This window comes from Aquila chrysaetos, chromosome 13 (assembly GCF_900496995.4).
Source record: "Aquila chrysaetos chrysaetos chromosome 13, bAquChr1.4, whole genome shotgun sequence".
Lineage (NCBI taxonomy): Eukaryota > Metazoa > Chordata > Aves > Accipitriformes > Accipitridae > Aquila > Aquila chrysaetos.
The window spans coordinates 30079277-30102270 of NC_044016.1; the positions used below are offsets into that span (position 1 = coordinate 30079277).

General features: G+C 39.8%; 1 protein-coding gene across 5 annotated transcripts in view; it reads left to right on the plus strand.

Moving 5' to 3' along the window:
• Positions 1 to 1409: 1409 nt before the first annotated feature.
• The window catches only part of HEATR1 (HEAT repeat containing 1), a 39950-nt gene continuing 18365 nt past the window's right edge, over positions 1410 to 22994 (plus strand). For all 5 annotated transcript variants that reach the window (XR_005933795.1, XM_030035925.2, XM_030035926.2 and 2 more), the window contains exons 1-23: positions 1410 to 1481; positions 1733 to 1911; positions 3901 to 4117; positions 5642 to 5783; positions 6312 to 6413; positions 7102 to 7242; positions 7823 to 8034; positions 8794 to 8927; positions 9752 to 9860; positions 10212 to 10322; positions 10776 to 10893; positions 12688 to 12795; positions 13213 to 13308; positions 14330 to 14418; positions 14717 to 14928; positions 15198 to 15319; positions 15858 to 16055; positions 17704 to 17887; positions 18158 to 18306; positions 20263 to 20455; positions 20992 to 21164; positions 21465 to 21632; positions 22487 to 22729. Coding sequence is in view for 4 of the 5 variants with exons in the window: in XM_030035925.2 (XP_029891785.1) it covers positions 1770 to 1911; positions 3901 to 4117; positions 5642 to 5783; positions 6312 to 6413; positions 7102 to 7242; positions 7823 to 8034; positions 8794 to 8927; positions 9752 to 9860; positions 10212 to 10322; positions 10776 to 10893; positions 12688 to 12795; positions 13213 to 13308; positions 14330 to 14418; positions 14717 to 14928; positions 15198 to 15319; positions 15858 to 16055; positions 17704 to 17887; positions 18158 to 18306; positions 20263 to 20455; positions 20992 to 21164; positions 21465 to 21632; positions 22487 to 22729 (3363 nt within the window). In the remaining variant the exon portion in view is untranslated. The remainder of the gene's footprint in view (positions 1482 to 1732; positions 1912 to 3900; positions 4118 to 5641; positions 5784 to 6311; positions 6414 to 7101; positions 7243 to 7822; positions 8035 to 8793; positions 8928 to 9751; positions 9861 to 10211; positions 10323 to 10775; positions 10894 to 12687; positions 12796 to 13212; positions 13309 to 14329; positions 14419 to 14716; positions 14929 to 15197; positions 15320 to 15857; positions 16056 to 17703; positions 17888 to 18157; positions 18307 to 20262; positions 20456 to 20991; positions 21165 to 21464; positions 21633 to 22486; positions 22730 to 22994) is intronic.

Below are 22994 nucleotides of genomic sequence, written 5' to 3' on the forward strand. Positions count from 1 at the left end.
TAGATGATCAGAATCTCAGCATTAGAACAACCAGAAAAATAATAGCAAACCCATTAAATCAGTAATATCCTCCAAACACCTTAACACTGTTGTAACTGCAGTGGTAGCAACCCTTAACAGCTCAGCAATTGCCATCATTACAACCAGATAATACCATGTCACAAGTAACACGATATATAGTTAATACATGCTCTCTGACAAGTCACCAGCAAATATAATCAGGCACAAAGTCAGACATCCAGCTTCATTTCCTCTCTCTGCTCCCACTCCTACAAATCTTTAACTTAATACAAGCAAAGAGTCTTGTTGAAATCAGTGGATACTCCTCACGGATAAAATTAAGCAATCAAACAATTCTCTGCAACCCTAAGCTTTTGCCAGCTTTTTGTATTTCTACTTTATGCTAAATGATTGTCAAATAAGGCACCTTTACTATGTGAACAATTTTGTTATTTCTGCCATAGCCATACAGCTTCTCAACAATATATGGAAATAATTTTATGGATCTGGTGCTGGAATTGTTATATTTGGTATTATCTTGTCCATCCACTGACATCAACTGAAATCATATTTCCGCTCCCCCGAGGCTCCTCCTGGTTTGTCACAAGCCATGTTCCCTTTCTGGCTTTTGTGCACCGACTTCCAGGTGCAGAACCCTGCAGCCTTCAATGCAAACTGGTGGGAGACATCATGGTTTTTAATACTGGGAATTTCTTTTTAATCTGAGAATAAGCAAACCTTGGATGAGAGGCTCAGTGAAGCTGTGGAATTTCCATCCTTGGAGATACTCCAAGCGCAACTGGACAAAACTCTGGGCAACTTGCTCTAAGCTGGCCCTGCTCTGGGGCTAGATCAGACAACTTTTAGAGGACTCTTCCAACCTACATAGTTCTGTGGTTCTGCAACTGGCATCTAGCTCATACACACCACAGTAGCTTTCAAGTCATGGCAGTCCTGCACTTCCCCTAGCACCACTCATTCCAGATGGGGAAAAATCCCAAGGTGGAACAACTCCAGTTGTGCGCGCCCTTACTGTTAAGACACGCTGACCGTGTTCAGTGGATCCCCCACCCGCAGCCCGGGCTGTTGCCTCGCTGGGCTCAGCACACAGCCAGCAGCACGCCTCGCCACAGACACCTCACTGAGGCTTCTCCCGCCGGCGCCGCGGGCCTTCACACCTCGACTGCTCGCCTCCACCGGTTGCTTCCCCGGCACCGACAGGCTGGCCCCCGCCCCACACCGGCACCGAGCCTCCACACGGAGGCTGAGCTCCGAGGCACCCGCCCGGACGCCCGACCCCGGCCCCAACGCCCGCCTCCCTCACGGAGACCCGCCTGCAGGCGGCGCCGGCTCAGGGGCGCTCCCGCCTCACCGCCCTGAGGAGAGGGGGCGGGAACTTCCCGTTCCGCTGGAGACGCTGCTTCCGGGTTAGCGGCGCGCGCAGCCCACGTGGGGCCCGGCGGGGAGCGGCGCGGAGGCAGGTCGGTGTCCGGGACCGGGACCGGGATCGGGATCGGGATCGGGATCGGGATCGGGATGGGGGCCCGTGCCACCGCCTGCCGCTCTCCCTCTTCTTCCCCGGCTCGGCTGGGTCCGGCCCATCCCCGCGTGTGTGCACCCCCGAGGGGCAGCTGGCAGCGGGGCCTGCACCGGGAGCGGGGGCGGAGAGAGAGACGGCGTGTCTCCGTGCGACTGCTTTATCCGCGGGCCTGCGTTGGTTTTCTTCCGTTAGGTTTCTTTGGAGGCTCCTTCCCTGGAAGCACGAAGCTATGACGTCTCTGGCGGAGCAGCTGAAGCGGCTGGCGCTTCCCCAGAGCGATGCCAGCCTCCTCAACCGCAGCGAGGTCGCGTCACTGCTCTTCAGCGGCAAGGAGGCTGCTGGCATCGACAGGGACACGTTTTTTGCCATCGGTGAGTTTGGCCGTTCAGACGCCAGCGGTTTTAAAAATCGTCTATCCAAAAAACTGCTGGAGAAAGATCGGCGGGAAAGGCAAACCCGTATGCAAAAAAAGGCCAAAAAGGTAATTAAAGAAATTGCAGGCTGGTCAGCCTCACCCCAGTCCATGGGAAAATCGGGGAGCAGGTCCTGCTGGAGCCCATTTCTGGGCACGTGAAGGGTCAGGTGATTGGGAAGAGTTGAGGGCCCCAAGGTGGTCAAGGGCTGGAGAATTTGCCCCGTAAGAGGGGGTTGGTGGGAGGAATGTCTCTGGTCTCCTTCAGTCTGGAGCAGAGATGGTTTTGAGGGGTCTAACAGCAGCCTGCCAATACCTCTGAGGAGGTTTCAAGAAGATGGGTCACGCTGTCCAGAGGAATGCATGGCTGGAGGATGGGAGACAGTGGACATAGGTTAACACAATAGAGGTTCAAACTGGATATAAGGAAAAGCTTTTTCACCATGAGGACAGTCAAGCAGTTGAACAGGTTGTCCAGGGAGGTTGTGCTCTCTGTCCTTTTGAAAACCCCAGTTGGATAATGCCCTGAGCAACCTGGTCTGATTTCAGGGCTAACCCTGCTTTGAGCAGACCCTTGGACTAAAGGGTCTCCCAACGTCCCTTCCAGCCTGAATGCTGTGATTTAATGAAAATGTGCTGACACCCCGTTCTTTGGTAACATTATGGCCACAAATAATGTAAAGTGGCAGAAACCATTGCTGTGTTTGCACACTTCATAGCCTTTGTGCTTATTTCTGTCCGTTTGTGATAGAGAACTTTACCCAGGAATGTGATACTTCTTGAATAAGAAAGCTGTTTTCTAAAAACAGAAAGATTGATATCGTATATCGGTTTTAAGTAACAAGATTGTAGATATATATGTCTTTGATGCAACACAGAGTATTTTTTAGTTTCTCAAGTAGTTACTATAGAAGTGCTGCCTGTAATCATTTATTTCTCCCATATTTCAGCCAGCTGCCTGGTTTCTTTATTTCAGCTGAGTTTGTCTGCTTTGTGCTTAGCCATTAATATTTACAAGCTTGTATAAAAGAAAGAAATCATTCCAATGGTTTTCCAGTGGTGTACATGGAATATTGTATTTTAATTTATTCAAAGAGGTACCTTTGCTTGCTTCATCTGTGTAAAATCACAGAATAATTTTGGCTGGAAGGGACCTCTGAAGGTCATTTGGTGCTAACCCAGCTGAGCACAGGGCTAGTTAGCGCAGGTTGTTCAGGCCTTTGTTCGGCTGAGTTTGAGAATGGAGGTTTTATGGTCTCTGATCCAATATTGGGCCTCTGATCCAGTGTTTGACCACCCCAGTGTTCAAAAAAAAAAAAAAAAAAAAACTATCCATACTGCATCTGTTGCTTCCCATCCTTCTATTGTGCATCTCGGAGAAGAGTCTGGCTCCATCTTCTTCGTAACCTACACTATGTCCCATTAAGTACTTGCAGACAGCAGTAATATTTCCTTTTGACTCTCTCTTCTCCAGACGGAACAAACCCAGTTCCTCCTTTTCCTTGTATGTTATTTTCAAGTCCCCTGAACGTCTTGGTGTTCCTCTGCTGGACTCACACCCAGATGGCAATGTTTTTCTTCTACTGATGAGCTCAAAATTGTACACAGTACTCCAGATGCAATTTCACAAATGGAGGGGACAGCTCACCTCCCCTCAGCCTGCTGGCTACGCTCTCGCTAATACAGCCCAGGATGCTGCTGGCCTTCATTGCTGCAAGAGCGCACTGCTGATCCTTGTTAATGTTCTTTTTCTTCATCACTGAAGAAATACTTTAAGTGTAGCAAAAGTTTTGGACTTAGACCTGTTTACTATTTGGTTTGGTTTGCTTAATGAGGATGACATATACCAGTACAGCAAAGAAGTTGGATATGCCAGTGACGAGGTAGATGAGTAGGACTGCTGAATAAAACTGCTGCGTTTAAAGCATTCTTCCATTTTTTTCCATAGGATGCACTGGCTTAGAAGAGCTGATGGGGATTGATCCTTCATTTGAAGTGTTCCAGTCCAGTTTGTTTAGTTCCACATCCAAAGGCCTGGAACGCAGTGTTCAGTCTAAAGCAGTAAATCAGCAGCTGAATAAGAATATTTCATTGTTCCTGATTCACCTGTCCCCTTACTTTATGCTTAAGCCAGCCCAGAAGTGCCTTGAATGGCTGATTCACAGGTAATCCACTGAATATCCTACATGTCAATAGATAAGGCTACTAGAAATGCCAGATTTTTTTCCCCAATGAAAGACATTTTGAATAATTTTACTTTAGTTTTCTGAAAATACAGGTTAAAATGTTAAAAACATCCATTTGGGCTTAGTCTTTATGGGGCCAGATGTTCCTTTTTGTCAATTAGATTTTTGTCTTTTGATAAATTTCTGTGAAAAATTTGATCTGTCATGATATTCTGTATAAAAGCAATTATTTCCTTGCCTGGCTTTCACCAAGTTTGCCCAGCTCTAGCCATCTTGCAGAGGACCTAGAGAGACATTTATGTAATATGCTTTTAGAAATGGGCCGTGTAAAATAGCTAATTTTCAATATTAGCTGTGAACCTTGAATAGCATGCCCTTGTATTATAACATGAGCTGAGTATTCTTATTTCAGGGTTATGTAGGAAGGTGTGAGGAAAAAACAAACGAAGTATTTTGTGAAATGATGTTGTATTTATTTATATAAATTAACCTATCCAGATGCAGAAAGTGTAATATTTCATGTCATGAAGGAGTGGGTGATTTTGTTGATAAAACCTTTGAATCAAATTTTTTTAATATATGTATTATACTGAAATTCATACTAGATTATTGTAATGTCTGGTTTAGTATTGAAATCTATGCAGAAGAAACTAAGATAATCTTAAGTCCTATAGGGACCTAAAATTATTGAGAGTGAGGAAAAAAATAGCTAGCACTGTTTCTTTCCTCTAGTACATATAGGCTAGAAGCCACCTTGGGATTCTCGACTGTAGGTGGACCGTATGTCTGAGTCAGTATGACAATCATCTCATCTTGCTTAAAAGCAAGTAAACCAGGTGTTCTAAGAAGAACGTGTGTCCTAGTTTCAGCTGGGACAGAGTTAACTGTCTTCCTAGTAGCTGGTACGGTGCTATGTTTTGAGTTCAGTATGAGAAGAATGTTGATAACACTGATGTTTTCAGTTGTTGCTAAGTAGTGTTTAGACTAATGTCAAGGATTTTTCAGCTTCTCAAGCCCAGCCAGCGAGAAAGCTGGAGGGGCACAAGAAGTTGGCACAGGACACAGCCAGGGCACCTGACCCAAACTGGCCAACAGGGTATTCCATACCATGGGACGTCCCATCTAGTATAGGAACTGGGGAGTGGGGGCGGGGAATCGCCGCTCGGGGGACTAGCTGGGTGCCGGTCGGCGGGTGGTGAGCAATTGCACTGTGCATCATTTGTACATTCCAATCCTTTCATTATTGCTGTTGTCATTTTAATAGTGTTATCATTATCATTATTTGTTTCTTCTTTTCTGTTCTATTAAACTGTTCTTATCTCAACCCGTGGGTTTTGCTTCTTTTTCCCCGATTTTCTCCCCCATCCCACTGGGTGGGGGGGAGTGAGTGAGCGGCTGCGTGGTGCTTAGTTGCTGGCTGGGGTTAAACCACGACAACATGGCTGGGTCTTTTTTTTGGACTTGCAGATAATTTTTAACGGTATATATATGCTTTTTCCTTAGATTTCACATCCATCTCTACAATCAAGATAGTTTGATTGGTTGTGTTCTGCCGTATCATGAGACTAAACTCTTTGTGAGAGTTATTCAACTTTTAAATATAAGCAGCCCAACTCATAAATGGCATTGGATGGATCCAATAAGGGTGAAGTATTTAACAGATGCAAGCTGGGAGAAACATGAGGGACTTTATTAATAATATCTTGACTCTGTTGCTAGGTTTATGAATATGGCCCACCTGTTCATGTGGTTAGTTGTAGAACTGTACTGAAAGATTTAATTGCAGGGGTGGAGCCTGGATGCCCACCTGTTGTTTCTGCCATCTTTCTTTAAATATAAAGCTAATTATAAAAAGCTTTGATTGTAATTACTCTTTGTTTTGGCAAAGTTAAAGTATGCTTTTAACGTGCAAGTATTTGCTACTGCTGAGAAGATATGTCAATTACTAAAATATATGTTTATTTGAATATAGATTATATGTAATGCTCTTTATCGCCTGTCTTGGTGTAGATACAAAAAATTCCAGAGAAGTGTGTGGGTTTCCATTACTTATTTCAGTTTAAATGATGTTAACTGATCGGTAGGATTAATTTAGAGATTATATTAATTTTTACTTTGGGTGCTTCACTTTATCCTTGAGTGTTCTAATTTTACTTTTTTTTACCGTGTAAAGAAACCTGGAGTCCCACTGGCAAGGGGTACTGTCATTACACACTGCTACAAAGACCTGGATTTCATGGATTTCATCTGCAGGCTGGTGGCAAAATCCGTGAAGGTTGTTCATTTATTCTAGAAAATTATTTGTTTGTTGTCACTTGGTATTCCCCATCTTTGTATTTGTGTAGTATTATGCTATTTACTAATATTTTGAATTACATATCAAATAGTAAAAGGAGTAATTTATTAGTAAACAATGACAATTTCTTTTCTTATTATTTGTATAGATGACAGTCTGTCAGAAATTCTTGCAAGGAAGTGGCTGAGAACCAATGAGCTATGACAGAACAATTTGGCAATACTGTATTACTTAAAGATACTGTATTGCTTCAAAGTACTTCATTAGAGAACTAGAATGCATGTACTGTCAAACTAAGCAAAGCACGCACAATAACAGGGTTTGTTCACAGATGTAGTGGGGGGTATTAAACATATACCAGTCAGCTTCTCGGCTGTCCGGTTCTCAGTCTTGAGCATTACACCAGAATCACAAGTGATTTAGATTACCTTATTATGATTAACTACAGTAGCTGAGGAGCAGCACCCATTTCCTTCTACCTTGTCTGCAAGGGGGAGCAGTAACCTCTGAGGGTTGCTTCTAGGAGGAGGTGATGACTTGAGTTGTGCCAGCAGGAGCTGGTAGAGCTTACATGCTGGAGTTCTGAGATTTTGCTGGTTTGGGGGGACGCCGTATGTGCGTTTCCACTTTTCCTGATGTCTGAACAACTGATTTTTCTGTGGTCCAGGTCTTTTCAGAGTGTCCTGGCAACTCAGCTCAATTGAGAGTTCTTCTTGTGTTTTATGCCTCCACCATTGTATCAGCTCTTGGAGCTGCAGAGAAGATAACAGACAGTATAGTCTCTATGCTGCTCCCTTACATCCAAAAGGTACGTGAAGCTTTGTTTTCCTTCTGTGTGATGAAGTGTACTGTGTTCTGCGGACATGCGTCTTCAGATAACATTTAAGAGGGACGTTGTATGTGCAATGTATTGTACCGCTCTTAGCATGCTTAGAAACATCAGGCAGGTGAAGGTCCATGAATAATGATGATTTTTCACACCTCAGATGAGCACTTTAAGAACTCTGTTTCCTACTCTGCATGAGGAATGGAGCTGTGAGAATTGGATACACAGTTTGAATGAACCTCTTTGCCTTAGAGACTTGTCGTGCTAAACAATGAGGAAATGGAGTCAGGGTGTACAGCCTGCTTTAATATCCTCTTTCCTCCAGGATTGTTGCTCTGTTAACAGTCAGAGCAACAGTTAGTGAATGTGTCTTTTGTGTGTGTGCACCCTGCATGACAGCTTTTTCTTTTTCAAAGTTGAATTTATAGATCCCTTAAAAATTAACACATGGAGAAGAAGGTGGTGTAATTCCATGGATGTGAGAAAGAAATTATTTTTAAGTTAATGGACTTTTTTTTTTAATTCGTGTGTGTTAAAAATCCACCTTTATCTCTTTTCCTAGGGCTTGAAATCTTCTATACAGGATTATAGAGCTGCAACATACATGATAATCTGCCAGATGACAGTAAAAGTGACAGTGGAGACTTCCTTGGTGCATTCCTTGATGTTACAGATAAGCAAGACATTATCTAAAGTGCCCTCATTAGTCAGGGACGGCGTGGCATGCTTGAACCTACTTCTACAAACTCAGAAAGGAGACAAACTTGGGAAGAAGTAAGTCTGCATGAATTGGGTTTCCCACTTTTTAAAAGCTCAGGCTACACTTTGATAGTTTGGATTTTTTTATCCTTCTCACTGAAGGGATACTTTCTTATTTGAAATTTTGGTACTTGACGTTTCAAAGGGCTCCCAAGTTTCTTTGGCTTACTTCGAAAATTTGTGTGCTCACTACAGCTAAGGAGTCTCAGTGGTGTGAGTCTGTCATCTTTTGGTGCCTCTCCTGCCACTTCCCTCAGTAAAGGATTGCTGTCATTGTGCAAAACTGAACCCTGCCAGTAAGAGGTTTTCTTGAAAGTGGGAATCCTGGAAGAGAAGCTGGCGTAATAATGGTAGTGCAAATTTGAGGTTATTTGAATAGCTTGGAAAAAAGAAGTTCTGTTCCTTCAGTGGAAGGGGTTTGAGTTCATATAGTTTGACACTTGAAGTATAAGTGGTTTTATACCACCAATTCTTTGGTCTCACAAGTCAGGTGTTCTTCTGGAAGTATATGTAGTATTTCGTTCCCATCAATCTGTCTGCCTTGCTCTGATACAGTTAGTGCTTTTTCTTCTTGGACATTAAATGTACCAATAAACGTCTGGCAATAAGGAAGTGGAAACCCTTGAATCTTTTCAGCATTTGTTTACAATGTGGCTGTTACCTGATGCTGACAGCTGAATTCTTATCAAGTCTGTGTGGTTTGAAAGTGTTGGTAACCCAGATGAACATACATACTTATTTTTTTTATTATTATTTCCTTGTTCCATTGTGCAGGCCGTTTAATTATCTGTGCAAAACCCCAGAACTGGTAACACTTTTGCAAGGCCTTTCAGCAGACTATGATATCTCTCCTCTTCTGCGTTACCTGTTGCCTCACCTTGTTTGCACTGTCATGAAAAGTGATACGGGTAAGTTAGCATCGTTTTTACAATTTTGTTGAGTCTTAAGGACAAATGGCTGTGATAAGTGTTGTAGCTGTGTAGTTTTAGTTGCTTCTGCCATTAAAACTGCGCCAATACATGTGAAGACCTGATTGAGCTTTTGTGTGTGTGTTGCTTTTTTTCTTTTCCCAGACGCTACAGAGGAGGATATTTTAGGCATTGTTATATCTATATCGCTTTGATTTAAATGTTGATTTGCTGTATTTCAGCAGTAACTTAATTTTCATGTAGGAAATTTCTGGCTCTTAGAGATGTATTGTAGTACTGCAAAATCATTTTTAGGTAGATTACGTGTACTCTGTATGTAGTTTAAGTAGTGGAGATCTGTGTTTACCTGAGGAATTAAATGTGCCTGGGAACAGTCTGGGACAGCAAGGCTGACTGGCATGCAGCAGTAGCCTGTGTCTGCACTACTGAGTCTGTTTGCACTGTGGACTTGTAACTGCCAAATCATGACTGGGAAAGCTCTGTTGTTGAAAAGGTCTGGATTCACGCCAAGAAATGCTGTAGGGAGTTGCTGGCACAGGTTGTGGTAGCACATCTGGAACATTCCAAAGCATTCTTGAATTTACTGGTAGCAATACAGCCTTTGGCATTTAAATGGCATTGGTATAAAGCATTGCTAGCAGCTCACAGACAGTTAGTGCTAGTAATCAATGAACATTGTGGTCTTCAGGTTATGTGCTTGGTTCACCAAATGATGGTGCCTGTACAAGCTATTAGCTTTAATCAGTATGAAGGAGTTATTCTCAAACTATTGCTCATTTTTTATGATTATGTGTTGTCCTTAGATGAACAAGAAGAACCTGAGGAGACACAGAATCAGATTTACATCCAACATCTTGAAGCTATTCTTCAGAGTATACCACTGGAAAAGGATTTAGAGCACCTGTTGGCTTCGTGAGTTAACTTTGATTATTTTTCTTCTGCAGTACTACTGTCATTTCTGGTTTAATAACAACTAATTCCTGACAATGGTATTAGCATTGTATGAGCATTTTTTTCTGAGTTCCTAAGTTAGCTCCAAACCTGGACTTTGAAAGTGAAACATTCAGTAATCTAGAAGAGCCATGCTTTTAGCACTTGTGGGAGTACTTGTGGGACAGAGTGAAACTTCAGGCTGGGAGCAAATCTGTACTTGCAATAAGTAATGCATATTAATCCTAACCTGTTTAGCAGTGTGCTTTGTAACGTTAATGGAAACTGTACTATCCAAAAAATGGTGGCTTTTTCTATTGTTTGTAATTTTAGCAAGTTTCTTGAAGAGTTTATCTCCTGTGGTACAGAGATTGAATCTAATCCCACCAAAATGGCTGCACTCAATCAAAAGATGCTTCCTCTTATCAGACTTCTTGAAAGAAAGTAAGTTCCATTTTTCTATGACAGACCCACAGTCTGTAGAGTGATGATGTTTACTATGATCTTGGCTTATTGGGTGTAGTAAGCACAATATTCTTGCCCAAATAAATAGAGTAAAAATAACTGACTCCTAATCTTTGTGCAAATTTTATTTTACTGATCTGTCCTTACATATTTTGTTATGACTGTAACACATGGACACAGACCTACTGGCTTTGTACAGGTGTTTGCTGTGTAGCATGACCTTTTCTGCTCATTATTTATCCTAGTGGTCTGCATATTGTTCATCTGTGTTAAGACATAATCGTTGATTGCCTTTGTAAAGCTACTTAAAATAGCTGGTTCAGATGAGTGCGTGTGCATTCACCTTCCTTGTATTTCCCTGTATTTCTCTAGTAAATACATGCTCTTCTGTAACGCTCTGTGGAAAACGTTGGGGGTTTTGTCTGTTGGCAGGTATCCTAAAGCCTTAGACTCTGTGTTGGAGAAGCACCTGGAAGATTGCACAGATGAGGCTGACCAAAATCTTTTTCACCAATTTATTTCTCTTTCATTAAGCTGTGGCAAATACAAGGTAGGTAGAAGCTCAGCCCGTGATCCTAGCTCTTACCTGGTTATACTGTCAGAAGGCTGATATTTTGGGAAAATTCTGCTCTCTCTTCCTCTTTCTAAACTGTCCTGGTTTTGGCTGGGATAGAGTTACTTTTCCTTCTAGTAGTTGGTGTAGTGTTATGTTTTGCGTTCAGTATGAGAAGAATGTTGATAACACACTGATGTTTTCAGTTGTTGCTAAGTAGTGTTTAGACTAAGTCAAGGAGTTTTCAGCCTCTCTTGCCCAGCCAGCAAGAAGGGGACACAGCCAGGACAGCTGACCCAAACTGGCCAAAGGGATATTCCATACCATGGGATGTCATGCCTGGTATATAAACTGGGGGGAGTGAGGCTGGGAGGGATCGCTGCTTGGGAACTAACTGGGCATCGGTCAGTGGGTGGTGAGCAACTGCATTGTGCATCACTTGTTTTGTATATTCCAATTCTATTACTAGCATTAGCATTAGCATTATTTGTTTCTTCCTTTCTGTCCTTATAAACTGTCTTTATTTCAACCTATAAGTTTTACTTTTTACCAATTCTCTCCCCCATCCCATTGGGTAGAGAGGGAGTGAGTGAGTGGCTGTGTGGTGCTTAGTTGCCAGCTCACAACATGAACAAAATATCTACCATTCCCACCAAAAAAAAACACCTGAACCACAAACAAAAAAAAACCCCCAACAAACCAAAACAACCCAACTTATGTAAATGTGATTGGGGGGGGGGGGGGCTTGATCAAAACAGTGGTAAAATCAAAAGCTGTCAGATCTTTCAAGTTCATGTTTATCATGAAGGGTCATGACTGTGAGCTTTCTTTCATGGTTAAATTTTATGCATTTCCACCTGCCCCGATTTCTATCAATACGTTTTTTCCTTAGGAACATGGCCACTACATATACTGTAGTGGTTGATAGTGACAACATGGTGGTGCCCAGCAAGGTCTCATCTTACTTAAAGATTTTGTCAGTGTCAGAGGCATCTGTTTTAGGAAAGTTGACAAACAACTTTATCACTGTTGAGTGAAGGTGACTTGGTCGTTTTTGTTGCATTGATTTTATGAATGTTTACAGTTGGTAACATGGAAGAATAGAGTGACTGCAGAGTTCTTCCTGTGCCATTTCTGAAGAGCAATTGAAACTCAGCCTAACACAGAATAACCATGAGTGCAACAGATCTGTCCAAGGAATTTATTATTAAGAGATGGTTAGTATTATGGCTGTTGTTTGCAATGATCGAAAGACCGAAAGCACTTAGGAGATGATAAACTACATAAAGAAGTGCTTCATGTGTTTTTGTACTGATTTAACAACGGCACAGATTCTGTGACTGAATAACAAGTGGATTACCAGAAAAAGAAGGCATGCAGAACAAAGGCATATGACTCTTCTAGCCTTTAAGGTTCCTGAGATAAGTGCACACAGTTGGACTGGCAGGGATGCCTTTTTAACAGTTTCTGTCTGTGCTCTGTCACACTGACATTGTCACTAGAGCTTTCTCAGAATCCTTAGATAAGTGTAGTGCTTTTCTAGGACAAAAAGGTGTCTGTGGCTTACTGTACTTTTCAAGCTATATTCCAAAAACTGTCTGCTAAATTGAAGATGACCAAATTTGAAACAGTTAAAAAACATCATTGTTCTGTAATTGATGCTTTTTGGGTCTCAATTATACAGATTTTCTTCTGGTACAAAAAATTGCTGAAAGAATTTCTCCCATTATCCTTATATATACTTAAAGTATTTTTAACATGCAGTGAGTCACTCTGAAATCTGTATTTCAGTTTCTGGAAGATTCTGATACCTCCCTACTGCTTAGTTTGAATCATCCTCAGCCAGCTGTGCGGGTTCTGGCTCTTCAGCATTTGAAAGATGTTATTGAAACATCAAAGGTTTGTGTCCTGAATCTCTCACTTACAGAACTGACTTAACACATAATGTCTTCAAAAAGCTGTTTGCCAGACATATCAGTTGAAGATGAGTGGTACATTGAACTATTTATGTCATCCTCACTGTTTTTCATGGTGTTTTCAGTAGGCTTCTGTCACCATTTTCCTGTATTCTGGAGCCTGGATATAGTTCTTGTTTATTAAGCTGCTTGTAGTCTAAGATAAAATCTAAGTTAATGGATTCTTCTGGTTTTCCTTCTTTTGTTGTTGAAAGTTAGTCTGCCTGTGAGGTTTAATTTAGATGATGTTAACTGCTTTTCTTGTACTACGATTCAGATATTTCATTAAAAGCCTGTAAATTGTGCTACCAACAAATTATTTTTTTCTTTTCCCTTTGGCTCTTTTCCTTTGTTTTTTCAGGAAGGCTTTGATCAGTCTTTCATAGAAGAAGCAATTTTTGGTCGGCTCAGGGATGACAACAGAGATGTTGTAATGTCTGCTCTCAGTTCTTTGGAGGTAAGTCTGCATCTTGATATGTTAGGTGAGATTTTAGCTGGTCTTGAATATGTGTCTGGAACATATTGTTTGTAATTGTCCTTCTTCTACTCATGTCCTTTGTGTACGGCTTTTGTCCTTTAACAGGATGAAGTAACACAAATTTAGGAGGCTTGTATTGTTTACCACCTCACAATTCCTCCCCAGATTTCTGCTTCCTAATCTTTCCCAAAGTGTTTGCAGTTAACCCTAGCTTACTGATGTTTTTTTATGTAGCTACTAAAGCATATTTTAATCTTTGATTATTATTTGAAGTGTGCTTTCTGCTTATCCTGTACATTTTTCTATAAAAACACAAGCCATGTTATCTGCCTTTTGGATGGAAAATGGTGCAGTGACAAGTCATTACGCTAGTGAGAAGTGCTCAGTTGAGTTTTTCCGTATGAGAGTCACTTGGTCAGTTGATAGTGGCCAAGTCCTAAACTCCAGCTCAGGTTTACTGGATAGGGCTCTGGTATGCATTGTACTGATTGTTTCCAGCTAGAGTAACAGTCTTTCTTTATTGCTTCTGCTAGTAGTAGTGGAGAATATTATTAGCAGTAGTATAATTTGTCTTGCGTGTTCATTCATTCTCAATCACTAAAAATTAGGAATAGAAGCACGTGAGTGCTTCTTTAAACTTTAGTAACTTTTGTTAATGTGCCTTATATCTTTGTCATACAGATGCTATGTAAAGTAAAAGCAATTCTTACTTAATTATAAAGTGTTTTGCTTATTGTTATCAATTCTACCAAATATTTCTGCATTCAATAAATTCTCCGTACTTCAGCATATGAAGAGGGCATACTGGGCAGCCTTATAACTTCTGTTTCCTCTGATAATTTTTTATTACCTTTTTATTACATGATTATCAATAGGAATGCAATTAGTGATGTTTGATCCCCATTTCCACTTGGTATAGCATTTGCATTTTCCATTATGATATGGTAAATTATATTGTATTTTATTATGCTCTCATTTCTTTTTCTTGATTACTTTTTAGATTTTCAGGAAACAAGTCAATCCAGAAGTAGTAGTATCAAGTCTTTTGAACATCTTCCAGAGAGTTGATCTTTCAAAGGATGGAAAGTGGTATGTTTGTGCCTTTTTTCAGTCTACATTCTTTCTGTATAAATTAAATTTTTTAAAAGTAACTCTAAAGAATACTTTCAAAACTGCTTGTCCCTTCAATACTTTTTGTTATGCTATATCTATGCTGAGTTACAAGAGAAAGGTTCAATTATTTGCATACCATTTCCCATGAATTTCTTATTTGTTCTCGCTGCTATTTGGATTCGGAAAATCACCATGGAAAATGGAGAACAAATCGGAAGAAATGTTGCTGGTATCATTGAGCAACGGGTTTTCAGCATGACTTGTTCTCTTTTAGGTACAAGGTTCTGGAGCGAGCAATAAAAATTATAGTCAAAGAGGAGATTTTGAAAGAGAAAAAAGAACTACTAGATGAAGCAGTAATGCAGTTGTTACCTTTTATGGTAATCACTAATGCAAATTCAAAGTCTTCAGACTGGAAAATGGCTGTTTGTCTGTCAGAATCTGATCTCTGCTCCTTACACCCTTTACTGAAAGGTTGGCCAGAAGGTAAAGCATTAATCGTAACTAATTTGATAAAAATTGTGACAATTTAGGACGTCATCCTTATTGAACCTAAACACTTATTGAAGGAGACTGGCTGTTATTAACAAACTATCGTGCTTTGAGTGTGAATGGAGTTCTTTAAAAATCTCTTTGAAAAGATGAAGAAATTGTCTAGTATGTTTCTGACTGTTTCTAAATATTATTGAGCCACCAGTGTTTTAATATGTGATTTGTATACCTAAATTGTCTGATTATTTTTTTTCTTGGAATAGCTCTTGAAGAGGCAATTAAATCTAGCAGGTCTGCAGAGTTGATTGGAGTGGCCAACAAGAAAATGATTCTGCTGTTTTCTAAAAATATGACTTCAGGGGACCCTTCCTTACTATTGCAAATGGTATGTGTACCATGCTACCCTAACCTTAAGACATCTTACTTTCCAGGCAGTCACTGTAGTGCTGTGATGTAGGTATGTGATATAGAAGAATAAAAGAACCTGATACAGAAAAACTTTGTATATGTTCTTCTTAGCATTAGTATGCTATCATCAAGCTGCTAGGCAAATATGTATATATTGAATAACAAACCCCAATACAATCTAGATAAAACAGGTTTCTACCTTAACATAACGAAAAGAAGTGAAACTATTACGTGGACAAATGATTGGTGTAACTAAATTCCAGGAATTTTTAGTTTACTGAAAAAAAATTCTGGAGAATAAACAAGTTTACCTGTGGGTAGTTCATAGAAACAGATGTCTGTGCGTTCCCAGGTTCCAAAGAGCACCATTACAGCAGACAGTAACTTGTTACCGATGATAGAAGGTAACAAGGATTTAACTGGATATGCAAATGAAAAACGGTGTAAAGTCATAGTGAAGTCCCACTGTCTTACAGACTTTTTGTTGTTGTTTTTCCTCCATTCACTTCTCTAAGGTTGATGGGCTGATACTCGTTGCTGAAACAGAATCTGACAGTGTGAGACAGAAAGTAACTACTCATATAATTGGTTCAGTGCTTGTTCAGTGCTGCTGCAATACACAGATGAAGGAAAGTTATTTTTCAGTGGCTATCAAAGTCTTCTGTTTCTTGGATAAAAAAATAAAAAATCTCAGAGCTTGTGATCCTGCAGAGGTAAGATGTAAACAGTTTGGAGGGGGCATTTTCTTTGTAATAGAGAAATCTTGTTTTACTGGAGAACAAGAAGTTCAGAAACCTTGAGGACTGAGAATCTTGCCTTCATTTCTTTTCAGAGCAAAACCACACACTTGGCAGCAGTACTAGAAGCTGCCATTAAGATTAGCATTTTACCACTGTAGTGAGTCTGCATTAAAAAATTAAGAATTCCAGAGCTTTAGGCTAGCATCCCACCAACTGATGCAATGTTTCAGTGCTGTGGCCTTGGCACAAAGTTTGGAGCCTTTCTGCCAGCTACCCTGTGCCATCATGTGTCATTGTTTGGCTTAGGAGTATCAGGGTTTTTACTCATTGAGTAAAGGTTTCACTGGCTTGTTTAGTAGGGGAAAGAAGAAATGCAGCTGAGTATGCTAAGAGCAGTTCCAGAGCAGGGCTAGGAAAATGGTCAGAGAGCTGGAACACCTCTCCTATGAAGAAAGGCTGAATTGGGGTTGTTCAGCCTGGTGAAGAGAAGGCTTCAGGGAGACTTTAGTGCAGTCTTCCAGTACTTACAGGGGGCCTATAAGAAAGAAGGAGAGAGACTTTTTACCGAGGGCTATAGTGATAGGACAAGGGCCAATGGTTTTAAACTAAAAGAGGGTAAATTTAGCTTGGATAGAAGGAAGAAATTCTATACTATGAGGGTGGTGAGGCACTGGAACAGGTTGCCCAGAGAAGTTGTGGCATGCTCCATCCCTGGAAGTGTTCATGGTCAGATTCAGCAAGGTTTTGAGCAACCTGGTCTAGTGAAAGGTGTCCCTGCCCATGGCAGGGGGGTTGGACTAGATGAGCTTTGAAGATCCCTTCCAATCCAAACCATTCTGTGATCCTATGATTCTATGAATTGCAACCTCAAGCAAATCCTTGCAACAATATTGAAAGTGTTGTTCCTGAATTTGATGGGTTTTGGTTTATTGTGCAGCTCCATAAGCAGTTGTATTGAGACTTGTTGAGCGGGGTAACATGGAGGCAGAAGGAGGAGCCATCACAGGGGCAGGAACAATGTTCAGAAAGAGTATTTCTGCATCTTTCTGCTACCTTTTTTTGCTTTACTTTTATGCATATTTCCCATTGGGATTTTCTTGATTTATTTTGTTGTTGAAACAGTTTGTTCTTTTTTTCACGCATAAGAAACCCACGTGAGCAGGGCTGTGTTTCTGTGCGTGCATTCCCTCACACACACACATAGCAATACATGGTAATTAGTTACTCAGACCTCAGATTATTCCATTAAAGAGTTTTTATATGTACAAATATCTGAAAGATATGGATTATGTTGCTGGAACAGAGCTAGATGAAGGGATATTAAACTGAATATCCACAAAGTGCTGTGAGTAACTCCTAATCCCTTTGAAGAGATATTTTAGAGAGAATGGTATTTTACTCTTCTGTTACCTTACTTAGGTACACTGTTAGTTATGGTACTAAGAGCTGGCATAGGTTTTAAAACTGCAGATGCAAGTGTAAAATCAGAAATGTAATTCACTTCATAAGGATACCTCTTTTGAGGCTGGAAATTAAATATTGCTGAATTTTAGTGCTAATTTTCTGTCTTCTGTTGCATGAAATTGTGACAGTATACATTAAAATGAATTTTCATTCACAGGAGACTCCCCTCAATTGGTCTGTTGAAACAATAGAGGACACTTTGGTGCCTAAGGACTTGTTAACTGCATGTATAGATAAGCTCAACAGTGATCAGAGTGCTCATGCAGAGGAGTCAGCTATGTTCCTGTTCTTATTGAAAAACTTCATTAATGGCCTAAAACCTCCTCTGTCCTTTTCCAAAGGTAGGTGTTAAGGTTTTGACTGTCTTTATATCAATGAAGTGAAGACAAAAGGTTAATTCTTCTGTCTTCAGAAGTTGTTGGAAACAAGCAAGCCTTGTTTCCCTAACCTTCTTCCTTTTGTTGTTGAGGGTCTGTAAAGATTACTTACTTGTGAACATGAAATCAGCCACATGTATTGTCTTCTTTTAACTAGAGATGTCTGTTTTCTCTTGGTTTCCAAAGGTGTTCATATACATCCACTGTGTCTTATTTATAACCTCTATTTTTTAGAGGAAACTTGGTGGAATCCCGAATCTCTGAACCAAGATAGCCAAGACTACCTGCACCTCCTTTTGGGGCTATTTGACCTACTTGTCTGTGGAGCAAGTGAGGGAAGCAGTGCTGTTCAGTACAGAGCATTGATGAATCTCTTACTCAAGGTATTATCTTTGCATTTGTTGCTCTGAATTATTAGTCATCCACTATTACACAGTTACATAATTTTAAGGAAACCTGAGAAAAATGGAGAACTGATCATGCAGCACTGCTTGTGGCATGCTAGTACTGTAGGCAGATGAAAGTCTAAGCTTCAGCTGGTTAGTTAACCCTAATTAAATGTAATAGAAAACTAAAGTAAAAAAACAATAAATGGACCAGTTGAGGCAAAGGTGAAAACATAACACTGATTTGCAGGATAAGAGCTTGGAAGTTTGAGCTAAAAGTTTTGGTCTTATCTGGGAGCAAAGCAAATAGTTGCTCTGTAAAATTTTTTAGTTTTTAAATACAAAAATTGAAAGGAAGACTTTTAGAAGACATTGCATGTTTCCTTATAACATCATCTCATGTTCTCTCACCCACATCAAGTGGTACATTGTTGTGAAGAGAAGAAGGGACTTTGGCAGTCTGGATTTTAGATGGCAGGGAGTAGTGACTTCACATTCTCAGGAGAAGAGAAGCAAGTAATTGATACAAAGCCACTGCTACTGGAAATTTGATGCTGTTTCATCAAGAACACAGCACATGACAAACACAAACAGGGGAAGAAAAGAATATCAACGATTTCATAACAAAACTTGTTTCTGCTGTTAATTCTTGTGTATAACTTTGTCTAATTATAAGTCACTCCAAGATCTAGTGAAATTGTACTGATGCTGAGCTGTTAAAGAGATTGATTCAGTGCTTGGCTAGTTAAAGGTTGTCAGCAGGGGAGGAAGGATGTTATTGTGGTGGGATTTGTGACTGAGCAAGCTGGGTCGTACTGCACAGAAGAAGAGAAGAAGGTTGGAGGAGGGACTACAGAAAGTTTGTGGAATGGGGTTAGTAATGTTCTAGGACCTAGTGAAGGCAACAGCTGCAGTAATAATTTGCTTCTTTCACTTGTGGAGTACTGCTGGTCTGCAATTTTGAGGGTGTTTAATTTGAAAGGGACAAGACAGTTATTTTTGCCAGGTCCAGAACAGTTAATATAACTAGACCTAGATCTTGGTGGACTTGTGGAAAAGAGAATAGACAAGAGTATGTCAGAAGCTGTATCAGTTGTTCTGGCAAGCTGTGTTCAGTCTGTGGGATGTTGAGTGGGCACTCCTGTTTGATGAACGAAGAGCTCTTAGGATTCCGGAGAGCATCTTGCAGACAGAAAGCATGCTAGCTATTGCCAGACCATGTAGTAAGCAAGAACTTTAAATTGATTACTACTGGGGGTGGGAGAAGGCACTCTGACCTGTGTCTATGATGGTCAGTGATGCATTTATGATTCAGAGTTTGTTAATTTTGGTCCATGCTCTATTATAAAGCCTATACAGCCAATCCAGGGACAAATTCTAAGAATAAAGTTTAGCGTGAATATTCATCACAGAAAGCTGTGCTGTACAAGGAAATCGGATGCCTAGCTCTTCTGAGATGCTAGTTTATAGACTTCTGAAAATTACTTTGTATGATTGATGAAAAAGTCAGGGATTACTTCGAGCACTTTTAATGTTAAGATTACTGCTGCACAAAACAGGAAATAGAAGTTCGTTATTTTTCATATAACAGTTTTCTTGCGCAGTTGACATACTATGCAAATGTTCATACAGATGTGTTTTCAGTCTGTTATGATTAAAAAAAAAATCCCTTTTATTTACCTACCTCTGGGTGACAAGTTATCTATTAAACTAAATAAGCCAACTGTTAAGCAACATGTGGACTTGTATACACATGCAAGTACTGTTTACTCAAAAGCATCTACTCAGTAACTTTTTTGTCCCAAAAGACACTGTTTCTGACTCTTTAGTTCTCTTTCTGTGTACTCCTTTGATTTGGGTGGTTTATCAGATGTTGTGAGTAGTAGTTTGCCAAACAAATGACAGTTATTAAACAAGTGGTTTTTTTCTTTTTTTTTTTTTGTTAAATTCAAGGTACATCTAAAAGATTCAGAGGTTCTCTTCAAATTCCTTTCAATTTTATGGACTTACAGTTATAACCTTTCAAATCATCTGAACTATGAAGTCAATGCAATGCTACAGACTCAATCTCTATATATTGGCTATGCACTGCTTGAATCACAGACGTGCCAAAAAAAGAAACAGCTGCTATCACCATCATCTCCAGGTAAAGTAAATCAGTATCTATCTTACATCTTAAGACTTAAATCACAGTATTTTTTAATTTTGTGCAATTTTACTATACTTCATACCATGAAGGGTATCTATAGTTATTTATGTTCAGCTGCACTAGGCTGACAGCTGTCTTTCTTGCTGATTCACTGTTGCAGTTACTAGCCCAAGCTTGAAAGTAGGTGAAACCACTTTTTTAAAATCTTAGAAGTCTTGAAGAAACACGCTCCTATGCTGAAGAAGTCAGTCAGTTACAGCACCTTACTTTCTGTGCAGTATAAGGATATGGCAGTCAGTAGCGATACAGGAACTCTCTGTGCTTAAACACAAATACAAGGACTGTGGTGAAGTTCAGAGCCATGGATCTATGAGATTCATGTTGGTTTTGTGTCGTCTAGAGGTTTATAGTGAAAATAGATGACTTTTTAATTCCAAAGGAAAGTTGATGCCTCTTCAGGGACGGATATGCTAAAATTCTAACCACTCGCTTTATTCGGTTATCTTTTCTTCCTTCCTTCCCTCTTTTTGCAGTGGTGATATCTTTGCTAATTAACTTGGGTAGTCCTGTGAGTGAAGTTCGAAGGGCTGCTCTCAACTGCCTCCATTCCTTGAGAGGGATAAAGGAGTCCCTATTTCATCCTGTTCTTCAGCATTTGGAGCAAAAGACAGAAGAGATAGTATCTGACCCTACATACATAACACAGGTATTTTTGTTATTAAGGTGTACATTAATACATGTTTTGTCTGCTGCTGTGGGCTCCCATCTTTTCTAAAAGAAATCAAGTTAACTGGGAAAGTTCATTGTCTTTGTATACTATAGGAGACTTTTTTTTTTTTAAAGGACTAAAAACATTCGAGTGATTTATTACATACAGAGAATTGAGAATATCAGTCAAATTAGAGGTATTAACTTCTGGTTTAATTACAGATGAAGAATTCTGTTTGCACTTAAAGCATTTTTATTGCAGGGAGAGAACTTAATTTCTGCTTTGTTAATGAACTAGATTATGGAAACTCTATTTGAGGAGCTTGAGACACAACCAAAACAGAAATCCCAGAAGAAGAAATTGTTGGAAGCTTTGGAAAGCATACTTGATTGTGTACAGAACCCTATTTTCCCATCATATATTGCAAGAAACTTAATGAAAATTCTTCATGAAGTCCATGGTGAGGTAAGTGCCACCTTTCTAGTTGTTTCATGGGTTCTGCGCTTGATTGAAATGCTGAAATCAAATTTAATTTAGTAATAATGCTGTTAAATAACTTCATAATGTCTTAGACTATTAGGCATTAAGTTGACACCTCTAATAATATGCAGTAGTGCTGCAAAGTATGACTTAATGAAACACAAAATATTTGCATGCTCCATCCAGGAATGTAAGGGCTGCAGAATTTTGCACTGGAGTTCTTAAGGAAACTCCCTTGATGTTACTGAAAAGGCTGCTTCAGAAGAAGATTCTTCCAGAAGAAATTTATTACCTTGGTTAGGTATCAGTGAATATAGAGTTTTCTGTACAGAATTGTAACGTATTAGGTAGTACTATCAATTTTATTTGTATGTATTAACCTCCTCTTATCTAGTATATTCAGAATTGTCTAAATGCTGGAAAATACATGAGTTCAATGTTCAAAAAATGAATGAAATTATGAATGATAATGCTCTGTTCAGTTGTATGTGTCTTGAAAGGATTGTGAACTGCATAGAGGATGAGCGTTCTTGCCCCACATTTGGGTTTTGTAGAAGACAGTAGTCATAAATTGGCGAAAAAAATTGTCTTGTTTCTGTACTTTAAAAATATGAAATACTACTCTGCAAAGGAGAATAGCAAGGCAGCGGATGAGCATGTACTCGTGCCAATCTCACAATAAGTCTTGTATTTTTCCTCTTGAATAGTCATTGCATAAAATACTGTATGCAGTATGTTACCAGAGAGGGGATGTTGCAGTGAAATGAAGTTGTGCTATTGGAATTTTGTTAAAATGAGAATGGATAAAAACTTCTGTTATGGATTTCCTCTGTTTGCAGATGATTCTTTCTCACCTCTTGCCTGTACTAGACCGGTTGCTAGAGAAGGTCTTTAAGAAACCTGAGGCAATGTTGAAAGATGAAGTTGTTCTCCTGCATCTCATCCTTGGAAAGTTTAATGAATATTCAGCAACCCTCTTGTGCAAGAATCAGCAGAGTCTAGATTTATTTATCAAAAGTCTGCATGCTGCCAAGAAAATCTATGAAGAAATTCCACCATTTCAGATCACCGCACTCGGGCAGGTATGGCTTTAGGAAAGATCTTTAATTTATTTTTATGCTTAAAGCAAATAGCAGTGTTTAAGATTGGATTTAAAAGGACTCTCTGTGTTAAGGAGCCCATAGCTTTTCACCTGTCTTTCTTTTAGTACAAGTTTTCAAGGTCTCTGTAGTGTCTTTGAAACATCTAAACAGGCTGCAAAACTTTCTTAAACTTACCAGAAGCAGAAATTGCTGCTTGCTTTGGTTTTGCATTTTGACAAGTACAGAATAGAAATATTGTTGTATT